Source organism: Nannobrachium achirus, assembly GCF_963921795.1.
Source record: "Nannobrachium achirus genome assembly, chromosome: 3".
Taxonomy (NCBI): domain Eukaryota; kingdom Metazoa; phylum Chordata; class Actinopteri; order Myctophiformes; family Myctophidae; genus Nannobrachium; species Nannobrachium achirus.
This window is the reverse complement of record NC_137812.1, coordinates 61940780-61968053: the sequence shown is the minus strand read 5'-3', so window position 1 is coordinate 61968053 and position 27274 is coordinate 61940780. Positions and strand designations below refer to the sequence as shown.

Sequence of the window (27274 nt, the reverse complement as noted above, 5' to 3'; positions counted from 1 at the left end):
TGTCTGTCTGTATGTAGCCTCTGGTGTATGTAGCCTGAGTACCCTGTGTGACCAAAGAGGTGCTGTTGAGTCTAGTCTGCCCTGAGCATCAACTGCAATCGCAGTGTTGGCCTGAGTGAGCAAGTATGGCTCGGGGTCCGCTCACTATCCCGACTATCCGCTGTTCCGACATGGTCGGCAGGTTAGTTACTTAGCGTCGGCAGGTTAGTTACTTAGCGTAAGGCAGGTTAGTTACTTAGCGTAAGGCAGGTTAGTTACTTAGCGTCGGCAGGTTAGTTACTGAGGTAAGGTTTACTGAGGTTAGGTTTAGGGTTGGGGGTAGAGTTAGGGTTATAGTTTTAGTGTCGGAATAACGGCCCGTCGGCACACTGCTGCGGACCCGTATGGCTCACACTCTCACACACACGGGTGCACGCCCCCCCCCCCAACACACACACACACCTGGGTGAGCAACACACACATGCACGCACGCCAGGGTTGTCAACATTGGACCATCAGAATCCAGGAGATTTATTTTTTGGGGGGTGCGCGGAACTCCCCTACCGGAGTCTGGGGGTCCTCTCCCCAAAACCTCTTAACAAATATATATTTTCCTGTGTTCTGTTGAATTTTGTGCATGTTTGATACTTTTATCAGGCTTGCTTTACTAGCAGTGGTACAATTTCAGATTAAAAATGCCAAATGTAGGTGAATAATAATGACTTCTCATCTTTAAGTCATTACATGTATATGATCATTCTTGCATGCATTGCCCCCAACCCTAAAGTGGGGGGTCTGGGGGTCCTCCCCCAGATTTTTTTTTTTACATAGTAGATGTAGCCTAATTTCTTGTGTTCTTGTGAATTTTGTGCATGTTTTATACATTTTATCAGGCTTGCTTTACTAGCATGGGTACGATTTCAGCCTTAAAATGCCAAATGTAGGTGTACAGATTTGATGACAGAACCAAAGGACATCTTTAATGATGACTTCAAATGTTTAAGTCATTACTTAAGTGAATATGTGTCTGATCATTCTTGCATTCATTGCCCCACCTCTAAAGTGGGGGGTCATAGTAGATGTAATTTCCTATGTTCTGGTGAATTTTGGGAGTTTGATACCAAATCCAGGAGAAATCCAGGAGATTTGCCAATCCAGGAGCATGCCAGGAGATGGGGTCAAAATCCAGGAGACTCCTGGGAAATCCAGGAGAGTTGACAAGCCTGACGCACGCACACACACACACACACACACACACACACTTTATTTTGAAGTCCCCCGGCCCCGGCCTAGACCACAAGTTTGATTTTTAATTCAGCTGTCTTGACGTTCCTGACGACCAGTGTCAGCGGGGAGCGGGCTGCAGCATGCTGGTACAGTTGTAATGTTTCCCCCTTTCTCTTTTAACTGATTAACTGACGTTTGATCGTTATTTATTAATCAAGATCCAACGGATGAAAGATACGTGAAGAAGACAGTGGATAAAACTCAAAGGCCACCAGCCCACCAAAACGAAACAAAAAAACCCAACATAAAAAGCCAGTTTATTATGACATGGATAGATAGGTTGATAGGGAGGCGGATGAATGAGTTCCACGGGAGGAAGAAGCAGCAGGAGGAAGCGAGGCGCCGCCGAAAGAGAAACCACATCGGTGTCGTCGCCACACAACAAGAGCGGTTTGCAGCTCCTCGTCTCTCCACTGCGGGCCGTGCTGTGCTTGCTGCGTCTTGTCGCAGTGTACTGTGGCATCGTCCTCGCCTGGCTGTACCAGCGGCTGACCGGCCAGCGGCGGGGCATGGCTGCTGCGAGATCCAAACAACGGGATGATGTTGATGCTGAGCAGGGAGACCTCACCAAGGGCAGCGAGGAGTACAACATCGACGGAGAGCAGATCAAGAACTACCACAAACAAGCGTTCGAGTACATCTCTCTAGCACTCAGGATTGATGAAGATGAGAAAGGTGTTTGATTGTGTTGTGTGCTTCTGTTTCCATACAGTCTGCGAGTTTTCATTGGCTTTGGCACTGTTGACAGCTGTCAAGTCGATGTCACTGGGTCTGTGTATGTGGTGCAAAAGACTAGACTACTTGTCTATTCAGTTTCATTCCATACTCAGCAGGGGCCATTAAACTGCATGGTAACCAGGAAGTTGGCTTGTTATCTTGGGGGATGTTGCTCAGTAGATTATGATTTTCTGGAAAAGATTAGACCTATACATTTAACACGCCCATGTTGAGTTTCCCTTAACATGTGCAAGGCACATTAGGTAGGCTATAGTATGTCTTGAGGAAAGTAGCTTAATGTCCTTGTTTTACAACTTTAGCTTTCCAACCAAACTGATGGCAGAATGTTGTTGAGGGAAGCAGCTGACAGCCTGACACAGTGGCCTCATTATGGTTCAGTGGAAGTGCATTGTCCAAACAGACTTCAATTCTACTGTCACATTGCTCAGCCAAAGGCACAAGTTTGGGAACAGTCAGTGGCTCTCATTCAAAATAATGTCCTTAAACAAGCGTCCTGATCTGTTCATTATCAGGTCAATTCAACTTTTGGCTTGAGATACAATCTTTGTATATGCCTGAGGTCTTGAGACTGGGAGCAGTGGCACACTAAGGCATATGACTTCCCTTTAGCGTTAATTGATTAATGTAATATTCCACTAATCAAAGTAAATTGTAGATGCTTTTCTCTATAGGCCTCTGGGACCCAGATATGACAAACATGTGTTCCATTACATACTATAACACCTCAGACAGAAACTATGCCTAAACCCAAACCTTAATCCTAACACTAACCTCAGTAAAACTAAGCCTATTGATTGATTGAATATTTTATTAGACAAATGTAAACAGCACAGAGGGTCATACATTTGGGATAAAAGGGTAACCTAAAAAAAATCCTGGGGACTTGTTTCCATTGTGGTCTTATGTTCTCAATTCATCAACTTAACATACAAAATAACACAACTACATTAACAAATATAAAACACTATACTGGTATGTACAGACTACAGTAGTGCAGGCAGTGAATGCCATAACCTTTTTATGGGAGAAGGCCTTTTTAGAAGGAAGCCATCTTGAAAACAACTCCTATTTCTTATTGCTTAACCCCGTCTTCTACCCTGAGCCATCCTAGATTAGCTAAATGTGTTGGGAATAGGTGAGTGGGACCCCATGGCCGAGATGTAGTAGAATCAGTTTGTTTTGGGAGGTCTGAAGCTTAGTCTTTAGTGACATTGAGATGTTAGAAAACCAAGAAGTGCAAAGTCTGCCTAAACCTAACCTTAACCTCAAAGAACTATGCCTAACCGTAACCTCAAACTAATATAAAATGTGTCTGGATGTGAGGGAAAGTGCCCAGTGGTGTGTTGTTTTTTCTTCTTTTTTTTTGAGAGTATACCATAACCATATACGCTCCCACATGCACGTCTCACGCAATAAATTCAGACAGTGCATCATAGATGAGTCCAGCGGCAATTATCACCACATTTGAAGTCTACATCCCCAGCCCGTCCTAGTGCATTCATATCAGATGCGCTTCCTCGAATGGTTACTGGAGGATATACGTTTTTTCCCCAAATTGTCTTGGACAGTATACACTACATATAGGCCTATAGCGTAACACGTTAGAACACACCACTGCCAGTGCCCACCCTTCCTGTTAACTAGCAGAGTAACCTAAGGCAGTGACCTGTCATTTAAGTCCATCACAGAGATCAGTGGCCCTTGCACTGGGACAGTCTAATCTTCAGCTCCAGTTCCAGACTAGCGAATAACCACCAATTCCATAACCTGACTCCACCACCATCTGGCGGAGTCAGGTTACCAATTCCAGCCACCACTGTTAAACTGACCTACTGAACCATGCATCCTTGTGCTAATTCTCGCTCAAAGTACTAGCAGTCAAAAACATTCAGACTTTTTAATTACCGTATTTTCCGGACTATAAGGCGCACTTAAAGCCTTTAATTTTCTCAAAAAACTACAGTGCGCCTTATTGTCCAGTGCGCCTTATATATGGATCATTCATTGACATTGACATTCCCTTAAGCACAGCTCCATCTGTTGGATGCATAACACAACGGTAGCGTCTATTATGTGCGCCTTATAGTCCAGTGCGCCTTATATATGAAAACCGTTAGAAAATAGACCATTCATTGACAGTGCACCTTATAGTCCGGTGCGCCTTATAGTCCGGAAAATACGGTAGTTACTTAATTGAAGTTTACCTTTTCTTTATTGCTTAAAACATTAATACGTGTTTGTGTGTGACAAATCATGTAGAGTAGCGATAGCCTTTGCGTTTTCAATAGAAGAAGACTGTGCTTGTGTGTTAAAGCTGCTGTGGGTGACCACCAGAAGGAACAGAAACACTCATTCATATCAGACATCCTCTTGCTGTAGCTCCATTATGTCATACGGATGAATAGACAGGCCAGGGCCCAGCAAATGGCCTGATTCACCCGCAGTCACCCCAAGCCTTTTGTTAGGCCTTTGTGCGCTAAATTCTTGCTCTGGGAAAGTGGAAAATGGCACTGTACTAGAGGGTGAGTTCTATAGTAGGCTAAGCTTACACTATACACTGCTGATAAAGCACTTACAGTATAGACCAGGGGTCTTCAACGTTTTCAGGCCAAGGACCCCTTAGTTGAGAGAGATGAAGCAGGGACCCCCACAACCTGTTCATAGATTCCATATAGTTTCATTGTTTGACAGCACAATCATCAGTGTATTTTGGATTCATGTCAATGTGTGTTTTCAGATATTTAACCACTTGAACCGTCAATACTTAGTAAATTTGACCTTTCACTCTGTACTTAGTCTGCTCCTTTTCCCCCTCTACACCAAACCTCTTTGCAGAAAAAAAGCAGATCTACAAGCTCACAACGCCTCACAACGCGAGGCGTTATGAGCTTGTAGATCTGCTATTTTTGGCTAAAGTTCTCAAAGTATGGGTTCAAGTGGTTAATATTAAAGAGGAGAAAAAAAGTTTATATCACTCAGAGATTTGGAGGACCCCCTGTAGTAACTCTGAGGACCCCCTAGGGGTCCCGGACCCCCTGTTGAAGACCCCTGGTATAGACCGATTTCTTAGAGCGACACCGGCTATACGGCAGCGCTCCCTGGATAAGAAAATACTGGTCAAGCTTATATATGTCCATATAGTATATGGACTGTATATCAGATTTTCGTATGCTAGAGAGACCCATACTGCTGTTGATCCCAAAGGATGGATGGATTGATTGTTTGATTGAATACTAGGTACAGTGGTACATATTTATACAAAATGTACAAAGGGCTTATTTCCTTTGTGGTCCCGTGCATTCAATTTATCGAGAACTGAAAAGGCCTGTATTTGACTCTTTGAACCCCTTGAAAGATACAGTCCTGATTTTTCTCATGCAGCAGTACCACCCGTTCAGGTGTTATTTCTGAACTCTTTGCCAAGCTCAGTCAACAGAACGCCCCTTAATCTGCAACAGAAAATGTCTCTGGTATAGACAAATCCACAGTGTGGCAATCATAACTGTGGTGTCAAGCAGCACCGCTTCGCACCGCGACACATTTGTCTTTACCAAAGCCTTACCAGTATACCTTTATGTTCTACTTTGCAAAGAGACTATGGTTTACAATGACAATGTATATTTTTCCCAGAAAACTGTGACTCTATTTCTAGTGAATTATTGCACCTTTTATTTATCATTTCCAAAGGTTTATGTTAATGTATATGTTAGACTGTACTGTAGTTAGTCCTTGATCCTGACCAATGTGTTTATTTGTCATTAGGCCAGAAAGATCAAGCAGTGGAGTGGTACAAACGAGGGATTGCAGAGCTGGAGAAGGGCATTGCCATTAAGGTTATAGAAAAAGGTGAGTTTGAATACAGAAAATGTACTCGTTTTATTCTGTCAGTAGTAGATTGTGTCACACAAAAACAATTTTTGCAGATTTACCAAACCAAAATACAGTATAATAGAACCAAGTCTGCATTTTATAAAGTGTCTGGTAGAGTCTGCATCTTTTATTAAAACATATTATTTGTAGAAGAATATGTATATTCTATTGTTACATATCTAACAAAAGTAAGACTCCCTAATTGGGAGATAAGCGACCGCCAGGTCGCATACACGAACTTTGAAAGCAATGGTAGCCAATCAGGAGGGAATATGGAAAATGGGACAGATCCATGTTGATGACATGACTTTAGAGATATACTGTGTACCGCTTTGCGTGATTTTAGAGCAAAATGTGTAGGAGCAGTGTCAAAAAATGTGTTTAGCAAGAATCTGCCTCATGGTGGCGCTAGAAAAAGGCCATGTGAGAACCAACAGGGATCTTTGCTAATTACTCATAGTCATATACATGTCTAATAGCATCATTGGAAAGGTAAAGGTCCCTGATATAACACTAATTCCTTTCTCTTCCAGGAGAGAAATATGAGCGTGATAAACGCCTTCAGGCAAAAATGACCACCAATCTCATCATGGCCAAAGACCGACTAGAGCTGTTAGGTAGAGTAAACCTCTTTCCCCCTCATGAAAGTTAATGAAAATGAAGCGCTTGTGTATACTGTATATGTATTTTCAAAGCGAACCTTTGTAACTAAAATTTTGCTTCTGGGTGGTCCCTGGAACTAGATATTTTTTGAGATGGGGGTCCGTGGCCAAATACATATAATTTTGGGGGTCCTTCACATGAAAAAGTTTGAGAACCACTGACATAGTAGTGTCTCAAGAACAGATTAACTGAGCAGTTGAAGTGAAAAGGACCTTTTCTTTGACGATGGCTGGCCAGATTGCTGACATAGAAACATAGGTTCTTCAAAAAACCTTAGAAGGATTCAAAAGACACTTATAGAATCGGGTCAAAATTCAAAATTTCATATTTTTCAAAAATAGCAGATCTACAAGCTCGCAGCGTGGCGTGAGCTTGCACTCGGTGCCGCGCTGTGAGCTTGTATATCTGATATTTTTCAATAGTTAAAGCATGAAATAATGATACACAATAATGTGTACCCGTTCTGAATGGTTTAATAGCTTAGATGTGAGAAACGATGGCATTGTTTATTACTTGATATTCAAAAAAAATCTTCAAACTGTTTGATGCATCATCATCATTATCATCACCATGCATTATGATCCAAATTATTAATGGACATCTGATGCTTTATTCCTTCAATGACAGCATGAATTCAATTCATCCTTTTCTTATTTACTTATTTGTGTCTGTGTGGCGCTTTAAAAAATTCTTCCTCACAGTCAAATCTATGCAGCTCACGATGTTTGATTCACTGTAGTGTACTGTAGCTTTGGACTTGACTGCTATCGTAGGCATTAATAATGTAGTCAGAATACTAATGACGCTCTCTCCTGTAATAACTAGCTTTCATGGTTGACAGATTGGTGCCATCTAGCTTTGGTCTATCTTTGGTACAATACGAGCAAGCACTTAATCTAATTCAATTTATTTCATTTATATAATATATCCTCATCACTATGCGTTGCTGTTTGTCCTTTGATGTTTCTTAGCCAAGGTGATATCAGGACACCCCACTCAGCGAGACATCTATATTGACAGCACTAATCCAGCTTACCATAACACTCATCTACGCTCAGGTAGGTCTTACCCTTGCATACCGTCTTCAAAATAATGTATACAGTGCTTGTGTGGCACAAGGATAATGTACCGGGCGGCTGTGGCTCAGGAGGTACAGTAGAGCAGGTCGTCCAATGATCCTGGGTCGGCGGTTCGAATCCCGGCTTCTCCTGTCCACATGTCGAAGTGTCCTTGGGCAAGACACTGAACCCCACATTGCCTCCAATGAGTCGGTCGGTGTCAGCTTGCCACCATTGGTGTGTGAATGTGGGAAGTGAGTACACTGGTGTCGACTGTTCGCCGCTTCACCTCCCAATGTATGAATTAATGAACCATTGCAAAGTGTGTTTCTCAACCTTTTTTCTGCATGGGCACAATTTTCATCCATGGGAACACCAACATAATATAGGGGTGTAAATATCGTCACTGTCAGGAAGAACCGCGAGGCGTTGTGTGCTTGTAGATCGGCTGTTTTCACTAGTTTAAATCATTTTTAAAATGATAAATACAATACTGTCTTTCAAGCAGTTTCAAGGGGCAAACTTGACCCTTCTCAGGGGCACACCAAAGGTCCTCAAGCACAGTGGTTGAGAAACACTGCAGTAGGGTACAATAGCACCGGTAAAAAGAATGTTGTGGGGAGTTAATTGGCATAATGACACAAACATTGGTACAAACATTGATATTGTTGTGTGTCCCCTTTGTACTGTATGTATTTCTAGTATTCAGTCATTGATGTTTTATGTGTGGCTGCAGTAGGGGTGAAAGCCCAAGCAAAATTTCCCTTGTTACAATAAAGTTTACCTTGACCTTGACAAAGTATTGTCTACTCAAAAATGTTATACACACATTTCTTATGACTGTGTTTGTGTGTTTGTGTGTGTGCACGTGTGCGTACACACGCGTGCCTGTGTCTTTTTATTGTTCGCAGTAACTGGTGCTGTACCCAAAAAAAGGGACCACGTGACGTCGTCGAGCCACCCGTTGCCACGACCAAAACAGGGCCCAAAGAGTGCCTCTTCCTCATCAGGAGGGCATGCCATCCATCAGCGCACCTCCAATCATAATGCCCCCTCAAACAGTCATATACAGAGGCCAGCTGCCCATACCAACAGTAATAAGGTGAGTTAGTCTTACATTGTTTTTCTGCACACAGCTCTGCAAAAGTTTGACCAGCACGGAAGCTACATTTCTCTTATTTGATGTGGTTGTACCTGTAGACCCACTGTCATTTCACGTGTGAGGTGAAGGTTACACTTCATGCTAGGGCATTCACCAAATATTCGAATATTCGAATATCAAAGTCACTATTCGACGTTGTTCACCGAATTCGAATATTCGCTTATTTTTATTTTTTTATTGTTTTCTCTTTAAAAAAATATATAGTTTATAAAGCTTGGCTAGATAGGAAGTCATAAGAATGAGTTGTCAATGCCCCTGGTGGATGAATTTGTTAATGCTCTATACCAGGGGTTCTCAAACCTTTTTAGGCCGGGACCCCCAAAATAAACATATTTGAACTGGGGACCCCCACCCTGACAAGCACTTGGAATTGTAGGTATTACATTTAATGTGACTCGGTTCCGCAGATAAATATTGTGAAAATAGCAGATCTACATGCTCACAACGCCTCGCATGTAGATCTGCTATTTTCACAATGTTCGCCTCTTGCTTACTTAATATTTGACAGTTTGGCCAGTCCTTTCGAATATTCGACTATTCGAATACTTTGAGGTCGAATAATTCGAATACTAAAAATCACTATTCGTGAATGCCCTACTGGACACTGACCGAGAAATGAAGGTTTAGAGAAGGATGACCTTTTCAAATAGGAAATGTGTTTGTGAGTTTATCACATCACAGGTTGAGGGAATCAAGCATAATACTGTTTTTCCTAATCATTATTTCATTTTGTGAATTGTTTTCTTTTCTCTCCCTAGGGAAAAGCAGTTAACCGACAGAACTATAAACCCTCCACCCCAACATCTCCACTGAAAAAGGACATGAAAAACCTGAAGAATGTGGACAGCAAGCTGGCCAGCCTCATCCTCAGTGAGATCGTTGACAGGTAAAATAGAAGTCTGCTTTCATGATCTATCAATACACTGAAATTGACACATTCCCTTAATAATGAGAATGTTTAAAGTACAGTAATATAATGGACTCTGATTTGGGTCCCAATGAAAAACTAGTTGAGTAGCATTGGTTTTGTAAGAGCTTTTACTGCATGGGTTTGCAAGAGTCAGTGTGAGTGTCTGTCCGTCCAGAGCTACTCTTGCAAAACATGGACAGACGGCGCCAAACTTTGTACACATGCTGCCACGCCAGTAGACCACAGACATTATGTTTTATACTTTTTGAAAGATTTAACTTCAATTTTATAATGGAAGACAAAGGGGCTGTTGATAGTACTGCAACCTTGCCCAGTATATCTAACAGGTCACAGGCTGATAACATGAAGTCAGAAATAAACATTGGAACAATGCCTGTTTCTGTCATTTCCTTTTTTTCCCATTAACAGGATCCTAAAAATGTAGACATAATGTCATGGAAAAAAAGAATCCTGCTGTTCTGTCTGTCTCTGAGAGTCATGGTTTTAATGTTTTACTCCAGGGGTCTTCAACAGGGGGTCCGGGACCCCTAGGGGGTCCTCAGAGTTACTACAGGGGATCCTCCAAATCTTTTTTTTCCCCCATTTGTTATATTATTTAAACCACTTGAAACCTAACATCCATATTCTGAGAACTTTAGCCAAAAATAGCCGATCTACAAGCTCAGCTTGTAGATCGGCTATTTTTCGGCAAAGAGCTTTGGTGTAGACTGTAGAGGAGAAAAAGTGTTGTTGCCAAATTGACCTACAACCACATCAAACAAATTGTGTGTGTGTGTGTGTGTGTGTGTGTGTGTGTGTGTGTGTGTGTGTGTGTGTGTGTGTGTGTGTGTGTGTGTGTGTGTGTGTGTGTGTGTGTGTGTGTGTGTGTGTGTGCCGTATTTAGAAGCTCTGTTTCAGCGCAACCTGACGTTCGACCTTAGGGCGTCTTGCTTGTAGTCTCTGTATCATTGCCACCAAGACCATTTCCTGCACATCCTTTATATCACAGTTACAATGAAGTGCTTGTGACTGTGTGTTCCAGTGGTTCAGCAGTAAGGTTTGAAGACATCGCTGGTCAGGAGCTGGCCAAGCAAGCCCTACAGGAGATAGTCATCCTTCCTGCACTGAGACCAGAGGTCAGTCATGATGTGCAAATCTGGTGGTCTAGAGAAAAGCTATTAGTTATACACTAGTCTCGCGTGGCCAGACTGTTGCCTCCGCAATTTGGGCAAATGCTCCCGGCATACAGTCTGGCAAACGGAAATAGAAACGATGAGTGCGAGATAAAGCGGATGTGACCCAACCGCTCCCTTGGTGCAGTAGCAATAACAAGTCCTACTGGAAGCGTTATGTCTCCTTTCAACATTTCTGGGGGCGTTATTTCGTCTTTCTCTGGTGTTGTTGGTGACACCAACAACAAATAAATGAAAGAAAACACAGTTGTAACTTGCAAGGTTATTTAGTTACAATCATTAATTGTTTCAGTGGGCGGGGTCCAAGAGCCAACTCAAGGTTGTTGACTGATTTACCACTGTTTTAAGCCAATCAGAATCCAGTATCTGAACATGTGACCACTAGGCCTGTCCTCTAAATCGACGCGTCGTTTTAAGCCCCGGGAATCGACGCCAATTGTTTGAGTCGAGGCGAAAATATATATATTTTTATATCACCAGTTAGCCTACTACTGCGGTGCACTGCTGGACTGGTGTCATGTACTTCCTATGAGAAGTAGCAATTGGCGAACAGTTATGTATTGTCTCGCACCAGCGTAGGGGTGAAAGTGAGACGGAACGGCCAGAACGGTTCAGAACCGCCGCTTCGTTAAAACATTCGGAGCCGGGAAGGTGTTCCGTTAAGAGGAGGGAAGCACGCTGTCAAAATCCCATATTATAAATAACCTGCCACAGCACAAACGCACGTCCACAAATTAAACAATCTTCTAAAGTCAAATTAACATACACAAGTGTAGGCTACAAGTTACATTTTCTAATTAAAGTGCTTCTGAATTGTTCCAGTGTTGTAATCCATGATGAATGATTGTGTTTCGCTGTGTTTGCGTCCATGACATGTCCACACTGCTGGCTCTAGCGGGAGCTGTGCCTCCGCCTGTTTATGATCCGTTTCTGAAATGAATCCGTTCTCGACACTGACTCATTACTCTGTCAGTGCTCTGTGTCCCGCGACTGCGGACTGGATCCCATCGTTCATTTAAAAGAGCCGTTCAAGAGAGTGGAATCGTTCGCGAATGTCTCATCTATACTGCACGCTGCCGAGAGACGGGGCAGAGTTGAAACAGCAGAGATGTTTTATTTGTACTCTATGGTTGTACACTGCTATGCAGATAACATTTGTGCTCGCTCACCGAAAACACCGTGTATTCAATTCATCTTAATGTATTTATTGTATTATGTTGACGTGGTTTAAAGCAAGTTTTTTTTTTCTTTTTCTTTTTTTTTTTACACAAAGTAGACTATAAAACGATTCGTCGACGCGTCGGATCAACCCCCGCGACTCGAATCAACTTCATAAATCCTGAGTCGAGGACAGCCCTAGTGACCACAAAAAGTGGTAGAAATCTGAGTTTGGTGTTGTTGTTTGCTTGCTTTTATCAATGATGTTGTTATGAATTCTTCCCTAGCTGTTTACAGGACTGAGGGCTCCAGCACGAGGCCTTCTCCTGTTTGGTCCTCCAGGAAATGGGAAGACTATGTTGGTGAGTTTGTCATGTCAATCGTTATACAGCATGTGCTGTATAGCAGATCGCACACATTTCACATACAGGAAAACAATGCGCTTTTACACCGAAAAACTAGATTGCAAAAATAGTACTGTGCAAATCAGGGGTGAGATGCCGTGGGCTCGCGTGGGCTCGGCGAGCCCACACTTATTTTGCCTCATATCTATGCACACACTAATTAACAATAAAAACAGCGTGCGCGCTTGACGTCATTAATTTAGAGGACCCACACTTCTAAAATCAATATCACACCACTGGTGCAAATACAATGCCACTTTATGTGAAGAACAGATATTAAGAATAGGTATAATAATACTAATAATAATGCAAAAAAAAAAAAAAAAAAACGCTTCAAAAGAAAAACTCACAAAAGACAACACGTACCTATTCATACTCCATTATAATAAAGGAAAGACTTGGCAATGGTGACTCCTTAAAGGTCAGCTTCACAGAACTGAAACCGCACACGTTGTAACTCCCATTTAGCTTAATGATACCGATTTATATAAAATAATAATACTCTAGACCAGCTATTGTCTATACTCAGCAAGATGTAGGTCACAGCCGATCTACAAGCACACAACACCTCGCGATGCGAGGCGTTGTGTGCTTGTAGATCTGCTGTTTTCACTACATTTTTAGATGATAGCGATGCGAGGCGTTGTGTGCTTGTACATCTGCTGTCTTCACAAAAAGTTTTAGATGATAAATACAAAATGAACGGTTTTGGACATACAAGGTTTCCACCCGACAACGATGCTATGCTATAAATATAAGGTGCTGGGAGTGAAAATTGTAGGGGTGCCTCGGATTAAAACAATATTTATGGGGTGCCCTGAGACAAAAAAGTTTGGGAAACCCTGTTCTAGGGACTATGTGGGCTCTTTTAGAGGGGTCTAAATTGACCCATACAAGTCTGTAACTCTGACAGTATACAAATGGAACCAAATGGACCGTAACGGGTCCATTTAGTTTCATGTGTACACTGTCAGAGTTAAGGGGAAATCTTGAAATTTAAAAGTTTGAGAAACACTGCATTAGATGATTTAGAGGAAATAGTGGTTGATGCCCTCCCTCTTGATCCCAGTAAAGCCTTATTTATACTTGTATGATGGAGTATAAATTAAGTATAACGAACCCAACAGCAGTGGGCGGTGACAACCCTCTGGGTAAATCTGTTCTCTGCAGTTTGAGAAAAGCATAAAAAACTGGCAGAACATTGTAGCACAATAACAAAAACTTGTGTTGCACTTTGCAGAACAGCATTTGTTAAGGGCTTTAAAGACTAAATATATAATACAGTATATTATGATGGATTCAAAGTAACGTCAATAAAGATGACTATGCCGCTAGTGAACTAATAACCTTAAAGAAACATTCATTTTTATGAATAATAACAAAAAACAACCATTTGGAGTATATCTATGTACCATGTACACTACATAATGAGATTTATAAATCACTCAAGGCATTACAATGCATCTTCCATTAATATGGATCTACATTATACAGTAGGTCTCTGCCAACCCCTATATCCACAAATATACCACACATAACTGATTACAGTACCAAGCATAGCTGCTCCTACAGTGCTATTTGACCTAGATTTTGTGCTAACACTCATTCTCCAGAACACTGGTAACAAGGCATATATGAGTTGGTCATATTAAAAAGGATATTGTTGTGGTACAGCAATGGCTGAAGATTAAGGATAAAAGAGTGTGTGCTATATAAATAAAATGTGCGTATGACCTAATTGTAAATTATTTGCAATTAATTCTTTTAATGTATTTTATCTCCCATGTCCTGATACCACTGGCTCATGGCTTTAATTGGAACCCTGTTGTCAGCTTTAATAACATTATTTATTTTTTGTCTTTTGAATAATTGTCTGTTTTCTTTGAATATTTGACACCTCATCCTGGAAAGGAAAAGAAACTCCTCCTTTGTCTTTTAATTTAATCCCCAGGCTAAAGCAGTGGCCATGGAGTCCAATGCAACCTTTTTCAACATTAGTGCCGCCAGCTTAACCTCAAAATATGTAAGTAGATGAACTCTGAATTCTACAATTTTACTTTCCGGGACACCCTGTCCTTTCATACATTTTATCTTTTGTTATGAAGAACAATGTTTAGTCAAATTGCCTTGTCACATTGAACAGCAAACCCTTAAAGGTGTGGTAGGCCACTTTGGAATAATTAGTGCGAGTAAAATTCGCTACCGTTGCTGCATTTATCAGTACTGCTCCATAGATGAAATGAATAATACAGAGGCTGTATTCATTTTTCTCACAACATTTCAATTTACTCAAGCTGGAGATTAAAGTTACTACAAGAATGTTGCCTACCGTGAAAAAGTATAGACATTTGTGTATGAACTCTGGATACATGCACTACAAAGCTCCATCTGACTGGAACAACCTCCCTCTTTCAATCAGATCTGTTACATCTTTTGGCCGCTTCAGGACTTCCTTGTACTCACATCTTGAAACAACCTGTTCATGCTTCTAATATTGATTGTATTTGTACTTAACTCTATTTTTCTTTTCTTTTTTTTTTCTTCTTTTTTTAAGCCAAAGTATTGCATCCTCCATTCTTTTTTTTTTTTGCTTAAATGACTTGGGGTTGGGGTAAGGGTGGGAGATGGTGAGCAACTTGAGCAAGCTAACTGTACTGTACGTGTGGTGTGTTTGCATTGTATGTAATGTCCTAGTCATATGTTGTTGTACTGTATGTAATGTTATTTGTGTGTTTAGTCATGTGTTTGTACTGTATGTAATGTTACTTATGTGTTTAGGACCTCCTCTAAAATGAGATGCTGCAATTCAAGGGGCAATCCTCTCACTAAATTCTGACCAAATTCTGACGTTATCTCCACATAGTCCATCATTTTGTCCTCTGTTTCCAGGTAGGAGAAGGGGAGAAACTGGTGCGAGCTCTGTTTGCAGTCGCTAGGGAGTTGCAGCCCGCTATCATTTTCATAGGTGACGGTTTACTTTCTCTACTACATTATGCTGCAGACTCAGTGCAGACATCATTTCAAATCACATTATGGTCTGTGATCTATGCAAACATTATGCATTCTGTTTGTGCAGGCATCATCGTTAGGTCACATAGTGGGCCAATATTATTTCAATATATTGTCTTTGTTGCAGATGCTCTAGATTCAGATTATGTTTGGTCTTACTGAAATGCCACCCAACTGCTATTTGTTTTCTTGATGTTTCAGGCTCATTTGGCACTTCAAACAAATAAAAACGTATTACAAGTTCCAAAATACATGTGTACCATATGAAAATAAGAATTCTATTTCTGCACATATTTCCGAGGATGGTCTGACACAGCTGCAATAACAATTGCAACTGATATTAAGTATTGCATTGTTTCACGTAACCAGGCGATCAGAGATCACAGCCCACTGATACTGGTGACGGCTAAAACTGGTAGGAAACAATTCAGAAATGTAAAAAATAACAGCAACACAGAACCGATGCAAATACTTCGTTCCTTCATATGAGACGGTATCAGGATTGCTTCCAAAGCATTGGTCGTATGTTTTATAACTGCTGGTGTTGCTACTAGTCCTGCATCCAAGCACATTCATTGAATTTAGATTTCCCCGGACATATCAGTGGGCCGAGATCTCTGGTCGTCTGGCTATGCGAGGCTATTAACTGAATTCATTCAAATTCCACACAGATGAAATCGACAGTCTTCTGTGTCAGAGGAAAGAAGGCGAGCATGATGCCAGCAGGCGGCTGAAGACTGAGTTCCTCGTCGAGTTTGATGGGGTAATACGTTTTCTTTTTCTGTCTGCCCGGCTTGTTTATTCAAATGAACGCACTTCATCTCACCCACATTTCTTTGTCCTAGCAACCAAGCCAGCTTATTATCTTATCTTCCTAGTTGCACAGATCAATGCCCAAAGACAGGTAGTGTATGCCAGTGGTTCTCAACCTTTTCAGGCCGTGGCCCCCGAAATAATCATATTTTAACTGGGGACCCCCCTACCCTGACGAGCACTAAGATTGAGGAATTTTGTATAACACGGTTCTATTGTGAAAATAGCAGATCTACATGCTCTGTGACCATGTAGATCGGCTATTTTCACAATTTCTGCCCCTAATATTTGACAATTTGGCCCATGTTTAAATTGTCATTTCAGAGGTATTAACAAAATCAACAACCAAAGACAATGCATAGCTATTTTTTCCAGGACCTTCCAGGACCCTTGATAAATTCCAAAACTTTTCCAGTACTGGAAAAATATTTTTCTAGTTTCAAAATATTTCCAGGAATTTTATGACCGTGGGAACCCTGCTTTTATTTCTGCGGTATATTTTTTATAAATGCCAATGTTTGTTTGTGTGTGTGTGTGTGTGTGTGTGTGTGTGTGTGTGTGTGTGTGTGTGTGTGCGCGTGTGCGTGTGCGTGGGCGTGTGCGTGTGCGTGTGTGTGTGTGTGTAGGTACAGTCAACAAATGACGACCGGGTGCTGGTGATGGGAGCAACCAACAGACCCCAGGAGCTGGACGAGGCTGTTCTCAGGTCAGATCTGCATGGCTCTTATTATGGTTGCCAACCACTAGATGGTAGTCTAACACAGGGGTTCCCAAACCTTTTTGTCTCAGGGCACCTCATGAATATTCTTTTAATCCGAGGCACCCCTACATTATAATTTTCACTCCCAGCACCTTATATTTATAGCATATCGTCGTTGTCGGGTGGAAACCTTGTTTGTCCAAAACCGTTCGTTTTGTATTCATCATCTATAAAATGTACTAAACTAGTGAAAACAGCAGATCTACAAGCACACAACGCCTCGCGACAGCAGATCTAGAAGCACACAACGCCTCGCATCGCGAGGAGTTGTGTGCTTGTAGATCGACTGTTTTCACTAGTTTTGTGTGACAGTCTTGTATGATGAAGCAGGGCTGTGCTTTTACCAAAAGACGTACACATTTGAAACTTGGAGATACAAGGTTTCTGCCCGACAGTGACGATATTTTAGTGATTATGTTGCAAGGAAAACATTGAGATAATAGCTATTTTGGTTTGAACTGAATGAAAATAACTTTGTACTTCAAGTTTTAAATGATACTAAATATTTCTTCAAGTGTCCAAAAATAGATTCCAAATATTATCAAGTTATCTCGCGGCACCCCTGGACTGCCGTCGCGGCACCCCAGGGTGCCCCGTCACCCACTTTGAAAACCCCCTGGTCTAACAGCCCTAAGTAGGCTACCCAGAGCATTATACACTCACTCACACACTCAATCTCTCTCTCCTTCTCTCTCTCCAGGCGGTTTGCTAAGCGTGTGTACGTGGCTTTACCAACCGAGGCGGTATGTTGAAGCTTGGAGTTACATGGACTTACTGTATGTATAGGCTATGATCCTACTATGATCCTATGATCGGCTGTGGCTCAGGAGGCAGAGCAGGTCGTTCCAATGGTTGGAGGTTCGAAACCTGGCTCCTCCTCTCCGCATGTCAAAGTGTCCTTGGGCAAGACACTGAACCCCACATTGCCTCCAATGAGTCGGTCGGTGTGAGGGCATTCACGGATAGTGATTTTTAGTATCTCCTCAAAGTATTCGAATAGTCAAATATTCGACAGGACTGTCCAAACTGTCAAATATTAAGTAAGCAAGAGGCGAACATTGTGAAAATAGCCGATCTACATGCTTGTAGATGTAGATCGGCTATTTCCACAATATTTATCTGTGGTCACATTAAATGTAATACATACAATTCCAAGTGCTTGTCAGGGTGGGGGTCCCCAGTTTATTTTGGGTGTCCCACTCTAAAAAGGTTTGAGAACCCCTGCTATAGAGCATTAACAAATTCATCCACCAGGGGCATTGACAAAAAAAAAGAAAAGAAAAGAAAACGAATATTCGACTTCGGTGAACAACGTCGAATAGTGACTTTGATATTCGAATATTCGAATATTTGGTGAATGCCCTAGTCGGTGTCAGCTTGCCACCATTGGTGTGTGAATGTGGGAAGTGAGGGCGCTGGCGTCGACTGTTCGCCACTTCATTTCTCAATGAATGAATGAATGAATGAACCATTGTAAAGTAGGGCTGCGAATCTTTGAGTATCCCACGATTCGATTCAGAATCGATTCTTGGGGTCACGATTCACGATTCTTTTCGATTCTTTCAAATCCAAACGATTCGAATTCAGAAACGATTATTTTCCGATTTAAAAACAATTCTCGATTCAAAACGATTGTCGATTCAAAACGATTCTCTATTCAATTCATATATCAGGATCTACTCCGGTCTGCTGGCATGAAAGCAGAGTACATTTACTCTCCAAGACAACATGTCTGATTTATTCATGCTTGCACACATTCTTTTAACTTGTACAAACACAACATAATATCTAATAAATTATCGTAATAAAAAAATCATAATAAAAAATCTTAAAATAAAAATCTTAAAAATCGTAATATCTAATAAATAATATCTAATAAAAAAAAATTCCTGCACCCCTATTGTAAAGCGCTTTGAGCACTTGGAAAAGCGCTATGAAATGCAATTCATTGTTACTTATGTTAGACCCCCAATTCCTACTTTCAGCTTATTTACTACTCTTGCTGTTTATTACTGTTTACTATCAACCTGAATATGTTGTGTTGTTTCTAGACCCGCTTTAAGCTGTTGAAGAACCTTTTAGGGAAACATGGCAACCCTCTCACTCAGAAGGAACTGTCTCAACTGGCCAAGTAAGATCATATCTCCTCCACCGTTGCCCCTATCCATGCCAAACTATGCACACACACTCCTTGCCTGCCAAATCACAACCTCCACCCACCACATTTTCTCACATGGCCTCTTCTAGCGCCACCATGAGGCCGATTCTTGCAAAACACATTTTTGGACACAGCTCCTAAAAATGTTGCCCTAAAAACACGTAAATCGGTACACAGTAGGTCTACACTCATGTCATCAACATGGATCTGTCCCATATAGTGCCACCATCAGGCCGATTTTTTTCGAACACATTTTTGGACACTGCTCCTACAGATTGTGCCCTAAAATCACACAAAGCGGTACACAGTATCTCTACTGTCATGTCATCACCATGGATCTGTCCCATCTAGCGCCACCATCTGGCCTATTTTTTAACTCATACAGTGCCCGGGCCAAAAGAGGGTGCTAGAGTGCCAGACATTTCTGTATAGGCCTTCGCTCTAGCTTCCGTAGAAGAAGCCAGTAGTGCCTTGTGATTTCACCGCAGCCACTGTTATGTATGACGAGAGGAGGAAGTTAGCTAACAGTTAGCTATTAGCTTCTTTATTTTTTAGAAGCCCGATCTAAAGCTATTTCAGTCGCAAAAAAACTTTGTCTTTGGTCTGGGAACACAATTCAGAGAAAAAGGTCTCTAAAGATGTGAGTTTGTATTGGAGTGGGCGGCGCGATGCGGCGGCGTTGCCCGATTACGGGCCGTAAACAGAGTCTCGGCCCCGGCCATGGATGGGAAATTAGACCGGAGCTTTGTTGAGGCCTCCGATTAATTAATTAATTTTATTAAATATCCCGGACTAGTACGGGATAGGCACCCCGGAATACGTTGCGCCGCCGACAGTATAGATTGAGTTTTTTTGGGGGGGCTCTAAACTTTTTTTTAAACCATTTTCAATGGAATAAATCGTCGGACCATCTAGCATCACTCGTTGGAAAGCGTAGGACGACCCAGGACCACCCACATCTCTACAAGCAGCTCAGGGTAGAGGTCTGCGCGGGACTGATTTATTGAACCCGCTCCCGCCCGCTCCCGCCTGATTTCTGCCGACTCCTGCCCGCGACCGCAATTATTTCATTTTTGACCGCCCGCTGTAATTTCCTCTCCGCCGCTCCTGCCCGCCACAAACAAATGACGTGAATTTAGTCCCGCGGACTCCCGCGGCGCACAGTACCGCAGCACGTCCAACAGCCTCCCTCCCAAGAAGGCACATTGAAATTGAGAGGAGAAATAGAGAAAGAGAGACTCCAGTCCACGTACTGTATGCGATTATTCCTACTGTATGTGGGTGCGTTGTCCTCAGCAAGGGGAATTGCGTTCTCTATTCACATCTTGACTTGCTAAAGAAGGCACGTTGACGTTTGCATCTTATCCATTGAGATCCAAAACCAACAGGAGTGTGCGCGAGAGAGGAGCATTTGTGAGGTTGTTAACAGAGGTAAAGTGTTTATATTGCGATTGGACATAGGCGATGGGACTATATTATAATAAATAGTTGTTATTTAGGCTAAATAGTGAGTGACAATGCCGCTGCAACTATCAGCGCACCGGTTAGCGTGAGAACAAACGAGAGAGGGAGGGAGGGGGAGATAGGGCGAGAGAGAGAGAAATAAAGTCCACTCATACTGTCTGTAGGTGCATTCTGCGTGTTGTCCTCAGGCTCAGCAGGGGAAATTACGTTCTCAATCCCTACATATTCACATCTTGCTAAAGTATAGATAAAAGCTTATTGCGGGAGAGTGCGGGATTTTGCGGCGCCCGCCGAGTTCATTTTGACCGCATGTCCCCGTCCGCAGGGATTAAACTACCGCCCGCGCCGCAATATATGGTGACGGGTCCTGCAGGTCCCGCGGGAGCACGCTCCCGATGCAGGGCTCTAGCTCAGGGTATGTAAAATAGCAAAAAAAACATTGTATTGGATTGAAATAAAGCCGAACTTGTCCGGGATAGGCACAAAAAGGGTTAAAAACACAATTTTGGACACGGTTCCTACATATTTTGCCCTAAAATCACGCAAAGCGGTACACAGTATCTCTAAAGTCATGTCATCAACATGGATCTTTCCCATATTCCCTCCTGATTGGCTACCATTGCCTTCTAAAGTTTGTGTATGCGACCTGACGGTCACTTATCTCCCGATTAGGGAATCTTACTGGTAATAAATTGACATGGCATGGGTATTTGCACAACATGGCTCATGTTTGGGGGTGTCTGGTGGTGTAATTGTCTTGCATCTTTTATAGGATAGACATGGATAGAGTCATTTTGTATCAGCTGTTTTCTACTGACAACAGCCGTGTATTTCGGGCTACTAGCAGACACAAGCCACCCCCCAAGTAGCATCCTTATGCTCTATTTTAATGACCACTGGCATGTCTTCAAAAACACATTGTGAGCAAGGCCTCGAGGTGACTCATAGTAGATTACTCACAAACACGACCGTAACGCACCGTTCTCATTATCCTTCACATAACACCTGCGGTCTGTTAGTGGAAGTGAGTGACTCATAAAATGGCCATGGTGGTAGCCCACCTTGCATGACGGTATCACACCGTACCTTGGTCTTTTTCTGTGTGGTTAATGAGTCATGCTGATGACAAAGCGCTTGGCGGTCAGGGATCTCAGTGTATTAATAATGAGAGAGGATCGGTTCACGTATCTCATAGTGATTGATAACTAGGGATAGGACGATACGCGATATTATCGTTTATCGTGATAAAGAACACTTTATCACACGATAATCGTATTGTGGAGATTTAATTTATCGTGATATCGTCCTCCGTCATGCACTGGGATCAATTCACCTTTTATTTGCCGAGCTGCATATCCGGTACCACTTAAACCCACTAAAGTTCGTAAAAGGTACTTATAATAATATACTTACTTGATACAGTCTTTTTTTCACTCTACCAAATCTCTTTGCCAAAGAATAACTCGGCGTGTTATGAGCTTGTAGATCTGCGTTTTTTTGGCAAATGTTCCACCACAGGATAATGGATTTTGATTATCGCAATAATATCGTAAATCACGATTTCTTTGGTCACAATAATCGTGATATGAAAATGTCATATCGTCCCATCCCTAATGTTAGCATGCATAATCTTATTCATATTATTAGTATTATTACTGAGTCATAAACAAAATCTTATGACATCTTCTTTTCCACATCATAGCACACCAGTTTGGATTACAGATTGGAGATTCAGTGTGTTGTACTGGAGGGTAGTAAGTCCTCATGTTGTGTGTATCTGTGTTTGGCTCAGAATGACAGACGGTTACTCCGGCAGTGACCTGACCTCGTTGGCAAAGGATGCTTCGCTGGGCCCCATCAGAGGTGAGGAATACTTTGAGACACGTGCATCATTTATCACATGCCAGTTCAACTCAGGATGCCAGTAGGAACTGCAGAAACCATATCTGCATTACATTGAGTGAACCTAATATAGGGGGCCCTTTAAGGACCCGTTTTTATGGGTCATCATTAAACATCCAGTTTTTAACCTTTCCTACAGAAGGAAACTAAAATCTAAAACTATTTTTATTTTTTTTAAATAGGGCTTAAGGTTAAGGTCACACCAAACTTTGATTCTGCCTGTGTGGCCATCTTTTTGCAATAAATAGGAACGGAGTGGAAAGCAACAAAAACGCTCCGTTCATGTTAACTCATATGCTGCCATTTAAAAACCATTGCAAAAAGACGGCCACATACTGTAGGTGTGAGTGACCGTGACTAAGTGGTTAATTCATTCATACTGGATTTTTGGGTACCGGCCCGGGAAGACTCCAAATTTCTCTATTGGGTCTTGATTGATTGATTATTTCCAATATGAAAAAAATGTCCAAAGACGATGTAGGATAAGAAGACTCTGCAGGCCTAGGATCAAATCCCACTCGAACCTTCCCTGTCCTCCTTCCATGTCAACCTTTCCGTTGTCTACTCTGCACAGTGGATAGTAATGAAAAACTGTAATTCGAATTCCTTAGTTGGTGAATAAAATATCGCTCCATTCATGTTGACATTCAAAGATAGAAAACAGATGCCAAAACAAATAGATTCTTGAAGAAAACATAAAATAGCATCTCCATTGTCAGATTACTCATTTGACCCTCCAAGGGAAGCTTTACCTGACTTTCGCCAGATGGTGGCAGCATTGCTTATGCATTGCTTTACCATCTGGGTTCACTTGCGGAGGAGGGGTTCCCTTCGGAATGTCCCTGGCCGGACCAATCAGCGGCAGCTATGGGCGGGCTCTGAGCGGCTCTGAGCCAATAGAGTCTGATTGCAGACCACGTGGAAACCCAGGAGGCGGATTCTGGGTGCAACGTCATGCAGACAGGCCAATATGAGTCGTTGGAGTTGGCACGGCCATATCCAATCACCTGCTTTAGAATTTTAAAAAATGGCCCGCCCCTTACATCGGTTGTGCTGGACCGAGTCCAGATGGTAGAAGCAGAGCGTTATGCAGGCATACGCAATGCTGCAAACCATCTGGCGAAAGTCAGGTTAACTCAGTCGGTGCCATATTTAAAGTGGGATGACCTCTTATATTGCCGGTTCGCCAACAAAGGGTTAAAAAAAATAGTGTGCACGCTGGTGCACACATTCGTGCACAGATCATGCACTATGCATGTGCATGCTTTTCACAGCTTTCAAACAAAAAAATCCGCTTGGAAATCCGTTCAGGCATTCAGGAGAAAGGAGCCCTTATGTTTTCTTCAAATGTAAACAAACATGGCTGCCATGTTTGAAAGATGGGGTTGGTATGGGGGTTAAACATGCAATTTCGCGATCGCGATCATGCCTAGTACACTGTTGGAGGTCCAAAAAAAATTTTTTCAAATTTTTTTTTATTTATTTTTTTATTATTTAAAAAAAAAAGACGTTCAGAAGACGTCTGGCAGGGAGGTCCATAGTGAAAAAGACGTTTTAAAGACGTTTTTATCATAGAAACATCTTTTTTGGCAGGGTATGAGTTTTAAGGGAAGCTGTGTTTTGTTGAATTTGTTACCTGGCAGCTGTGTAATTGGCAGCTGTGTAATTATGTTTATTGTTAATATCTTCTTCCTACTCTGACAGAGTTGCGTCCAGAACAAGTGAGGAACATGTCTGCTAGTGAGGTGAGTTTATACTAATAGCATTTCTATAGATGTTACAAACATTGTAAAATGGTCATTTGTTTTCGCAACACTGATTAGTTTATCTTATCATAGTCATTACGACAGAATGCTATGATGGGTTGGCTGTCATTTAGATTTGAAGGTGTTGCAGTTAATCGATTCGTTTGGTGTTTGCAGGTGCGGAACATCCGCTTCTGTGACTTTGTGGAGTCTCTGAAGAAGATCAAGAGAAGTGTTGGACCACAGACTCTAGATCTTTACGTTCGCTGGAACAGAGACTATGGTGACACGACAGCTGTATGACACATACTGTACATACCATACATACTGTCATACACACACACTCAACCAAGTACCCACTGTTTAGGGGTGTCACAGTAATACGGTATCACAAAATGCACAGTTTGGTAGGTATTGTGGCTATGGGTACACACGGTACAATAGAGCAGTGGTTCTCAACCTGTGGGTCGGGATCCCCAGGGGGGTCCCCAAATTATTTGTGGGATGATTAACTTAATGTGCAACATTGTTTTTTCCCTCAACAGTAAACAAGACCAACATACAGTTTAAGTGTACAGAGGGTATCTGCACATTTCTAAAGTGACAATTTAAGGACTTTTTAATACCTCTAAAATGACAAATTAAACATTGGCCAAATTGTCAATTGTCAAAGAAATTGTGAAAATAGCAGATCTACATGCTCACAACGCCTCTGCTATTTTCACAATAGAACCGTGACATACAAAATCTAATGCCTCAACTCTTAGTGCTCGTCAGGATGGGGGGTCCCGGTTCAAATATGATTATTTTGGGGGTCCCAGCCCGAAAAGGTTGAGAACCACTGCAATAGAGAATTAAAAAAAAAAAAAGAAAAAAAAAAAAAAAAACGTATATAGGAGTTTTCCATTGTTTATTCTATGAAACATACCCATGAGGCCCATGATGAACTGTAGATTATGTAGATTATGTAATTGCTTTAGCACAATCTGATACAATCTGAATAATCATTGCCTTTAATTTTTTCCATTTTTCCTGACAAATTGCCAAAATCATGAACACAAATGAGTCCGATTGACCCTAAATTTTAATCACGCACTGAAGGTCCTCTGAAACCAATGATTCACAACAACCTTGTTAATTTCAAGGACCCCCAGTTCAACTAAATGGTGCTAATCATGTTTACTCTAGCAGTCACTTTGCCAGGTTATCACTCATTACCTGTTATTCTGTTTGATAAATGTAGTTTGTTGGTAAAACCTAAAGGAGGAGGCAGATGAATTATAGGGTGTACGTGCCTGTGTAGCAAGCTTGTGAATAAAAAGTGAGTTTCCTGCCCTGATGACATCACTTCTAGACAGAGTCCAGTTTTTAGTAGGGAATTGTGCCTTACATTTCTGTATATTGGTGCTTCCCAATCTGATTCCCATCGTATCCATCCAGTGAAGGCACGGCTTTACTAAGTGCGTGCCCATGCTCTTTCAAAACGACCCTGTTCCAAATTAATTCAGTTGCTACAGACAGTAATTCACACATTAAATACAAGCTTAAATACCTTAAGCTTGTATTAAATACCTTAAAACCTAGCTGTGAGCTTATAAATCGTCTATTTTCAGTGTGAAAACACTGGTGCGCAAGCAAGAATAAATCAGGTTCAACCTTTAGGCTACTGGCACTGCACCAAAGTTCCATGATTTTTAAACACTTCACTGCCTTTTTCTCTGAGACTAGCTCATACTGTATCACAGCAACTGGTGCAACTGTGATGTCTGACATTTCGGTTTTCCCCCCCTCTTGATAATATACCAACATATCTTCTGAGTAGTGTAACGTTATCACAAAGAGAAGAGCTCATGACTTTTATAATGTTGTTGTACTGAAAACAGGACAAATACTCCCTACTTTTTGTTTCTCTGTAGATTTTGTTATAGAACTCCTAGCTGGGAATAGTTACATACTGGGTAATAGCTAACTGTTGCCCATAAATGCTGGTTTATTTATGTAATGCTTGTTCTGTAGACTGTATGTAGTCATATAGATGAATGTTATATATTACCAAGCCCGACAAGACTAATGTCTCACATAGTCTTATCAACGTTGGAAGAACCATGCATGCAGAATCATGCAAAATGTAAGTGTAGCCCCCACAGTTAGTACCAGCCATGAACCAGCGACAACAGCTCTGCTAATCGGGCTCAGCCCTATTAGCACGACTGGTTGTGCGTTGAACTGGCGAGTGGGAATCCCGGGTTCAATCCCCGCTTCCGCGCATCACTACACTAGCTTTTCGGAAAGCAAGGAGTGCAAATCAAGGAGTGCATTGTCTCATTGATGAGCCCAAGGAAAAGAGAAAAATACAGTTTAAACTAAACGTAGTCCATAAAAAGCATGCGTTTGTGTTTTTCCCACGATAGCAACATCACACTCGCCTCATTGGTGCAGATATTGCTATGCCTTTTCTCAGCAATAAGAATATGTAAAGGCCTGAATGTGAAACACCCATTCTGCGATTGTCAGTTCTTGCAAAGCAGAATATTGCTGCCTGAAAAGGTTGTAGCATTGTCCCCAGTGGGTTTCATACTCATCAATATGCTATGGATCGTTCCCATGACATGGACTATGCTTTACGCGGTTATGTGCATGTTATTCTCATTGCTGTGTGAGAGCAAGTAATGGTTCAACATTTGGTCTGTAAATAATAAAGCTATGTAGTTTGAAGGGTTTCATTCCAAAATGATAAATGAAAAACTCCTACTAGAAAGTAATCTGTTCATATTTTATAAACACTTGATTACTTCCTCAAAACCATAACTATTTTATAATCATAGGTCTTAAGATGACACTTCCACTGCTTTACCTTCAGGTCAGCAGTCATTTTATAAGCTGAAACTGTGTTTGGTTACAATGCTGGTTTCATTTTGGAAAGAAACCTTGCTGCTTTGAAAGCAGTTGGAATGAATCAGAAAACATTTCCTAATTTTGAAGGAAACAATGCAGGAGACTG

At 41.7% G+C, this 27274-nt stretch overlaps 1 protein-coding gene across 1 annotated transcript; it reads left to right on the top strand.

The window, feature by feature from the left end:
- The first annotated feature begins 1366 nt into the window (after positions 1-1366).
- LOC308281814 (spastin-like) lies at positions 1367-27274 on the top strand. The gene is made up of 17 exons (XM_080722131.1): positions 1367-1941; positions 5767-5850; positions 6408-6491; positions 7509-7595; positions 8507-8697; positions 9516-9643; positions 10710-10803; positions 12306-12380; positions 14374-14445; positions 15312-15387; positions 16103-16194; positions 16871-16950; positions 17705-17747; positions 19056-19135; positions 22419-22489; positions 24233-24273; positions 24451-27274. Exons 1-17 carry the CDS (start codon positions 1566-1568, stop codon positions 24574-24576), a joined length of 1800 nt encoding a protein of 599 aa, XP_080578257.1. The 5' UTR covers positions 1367-1565; the 3' UTR covers positions 24577-27274.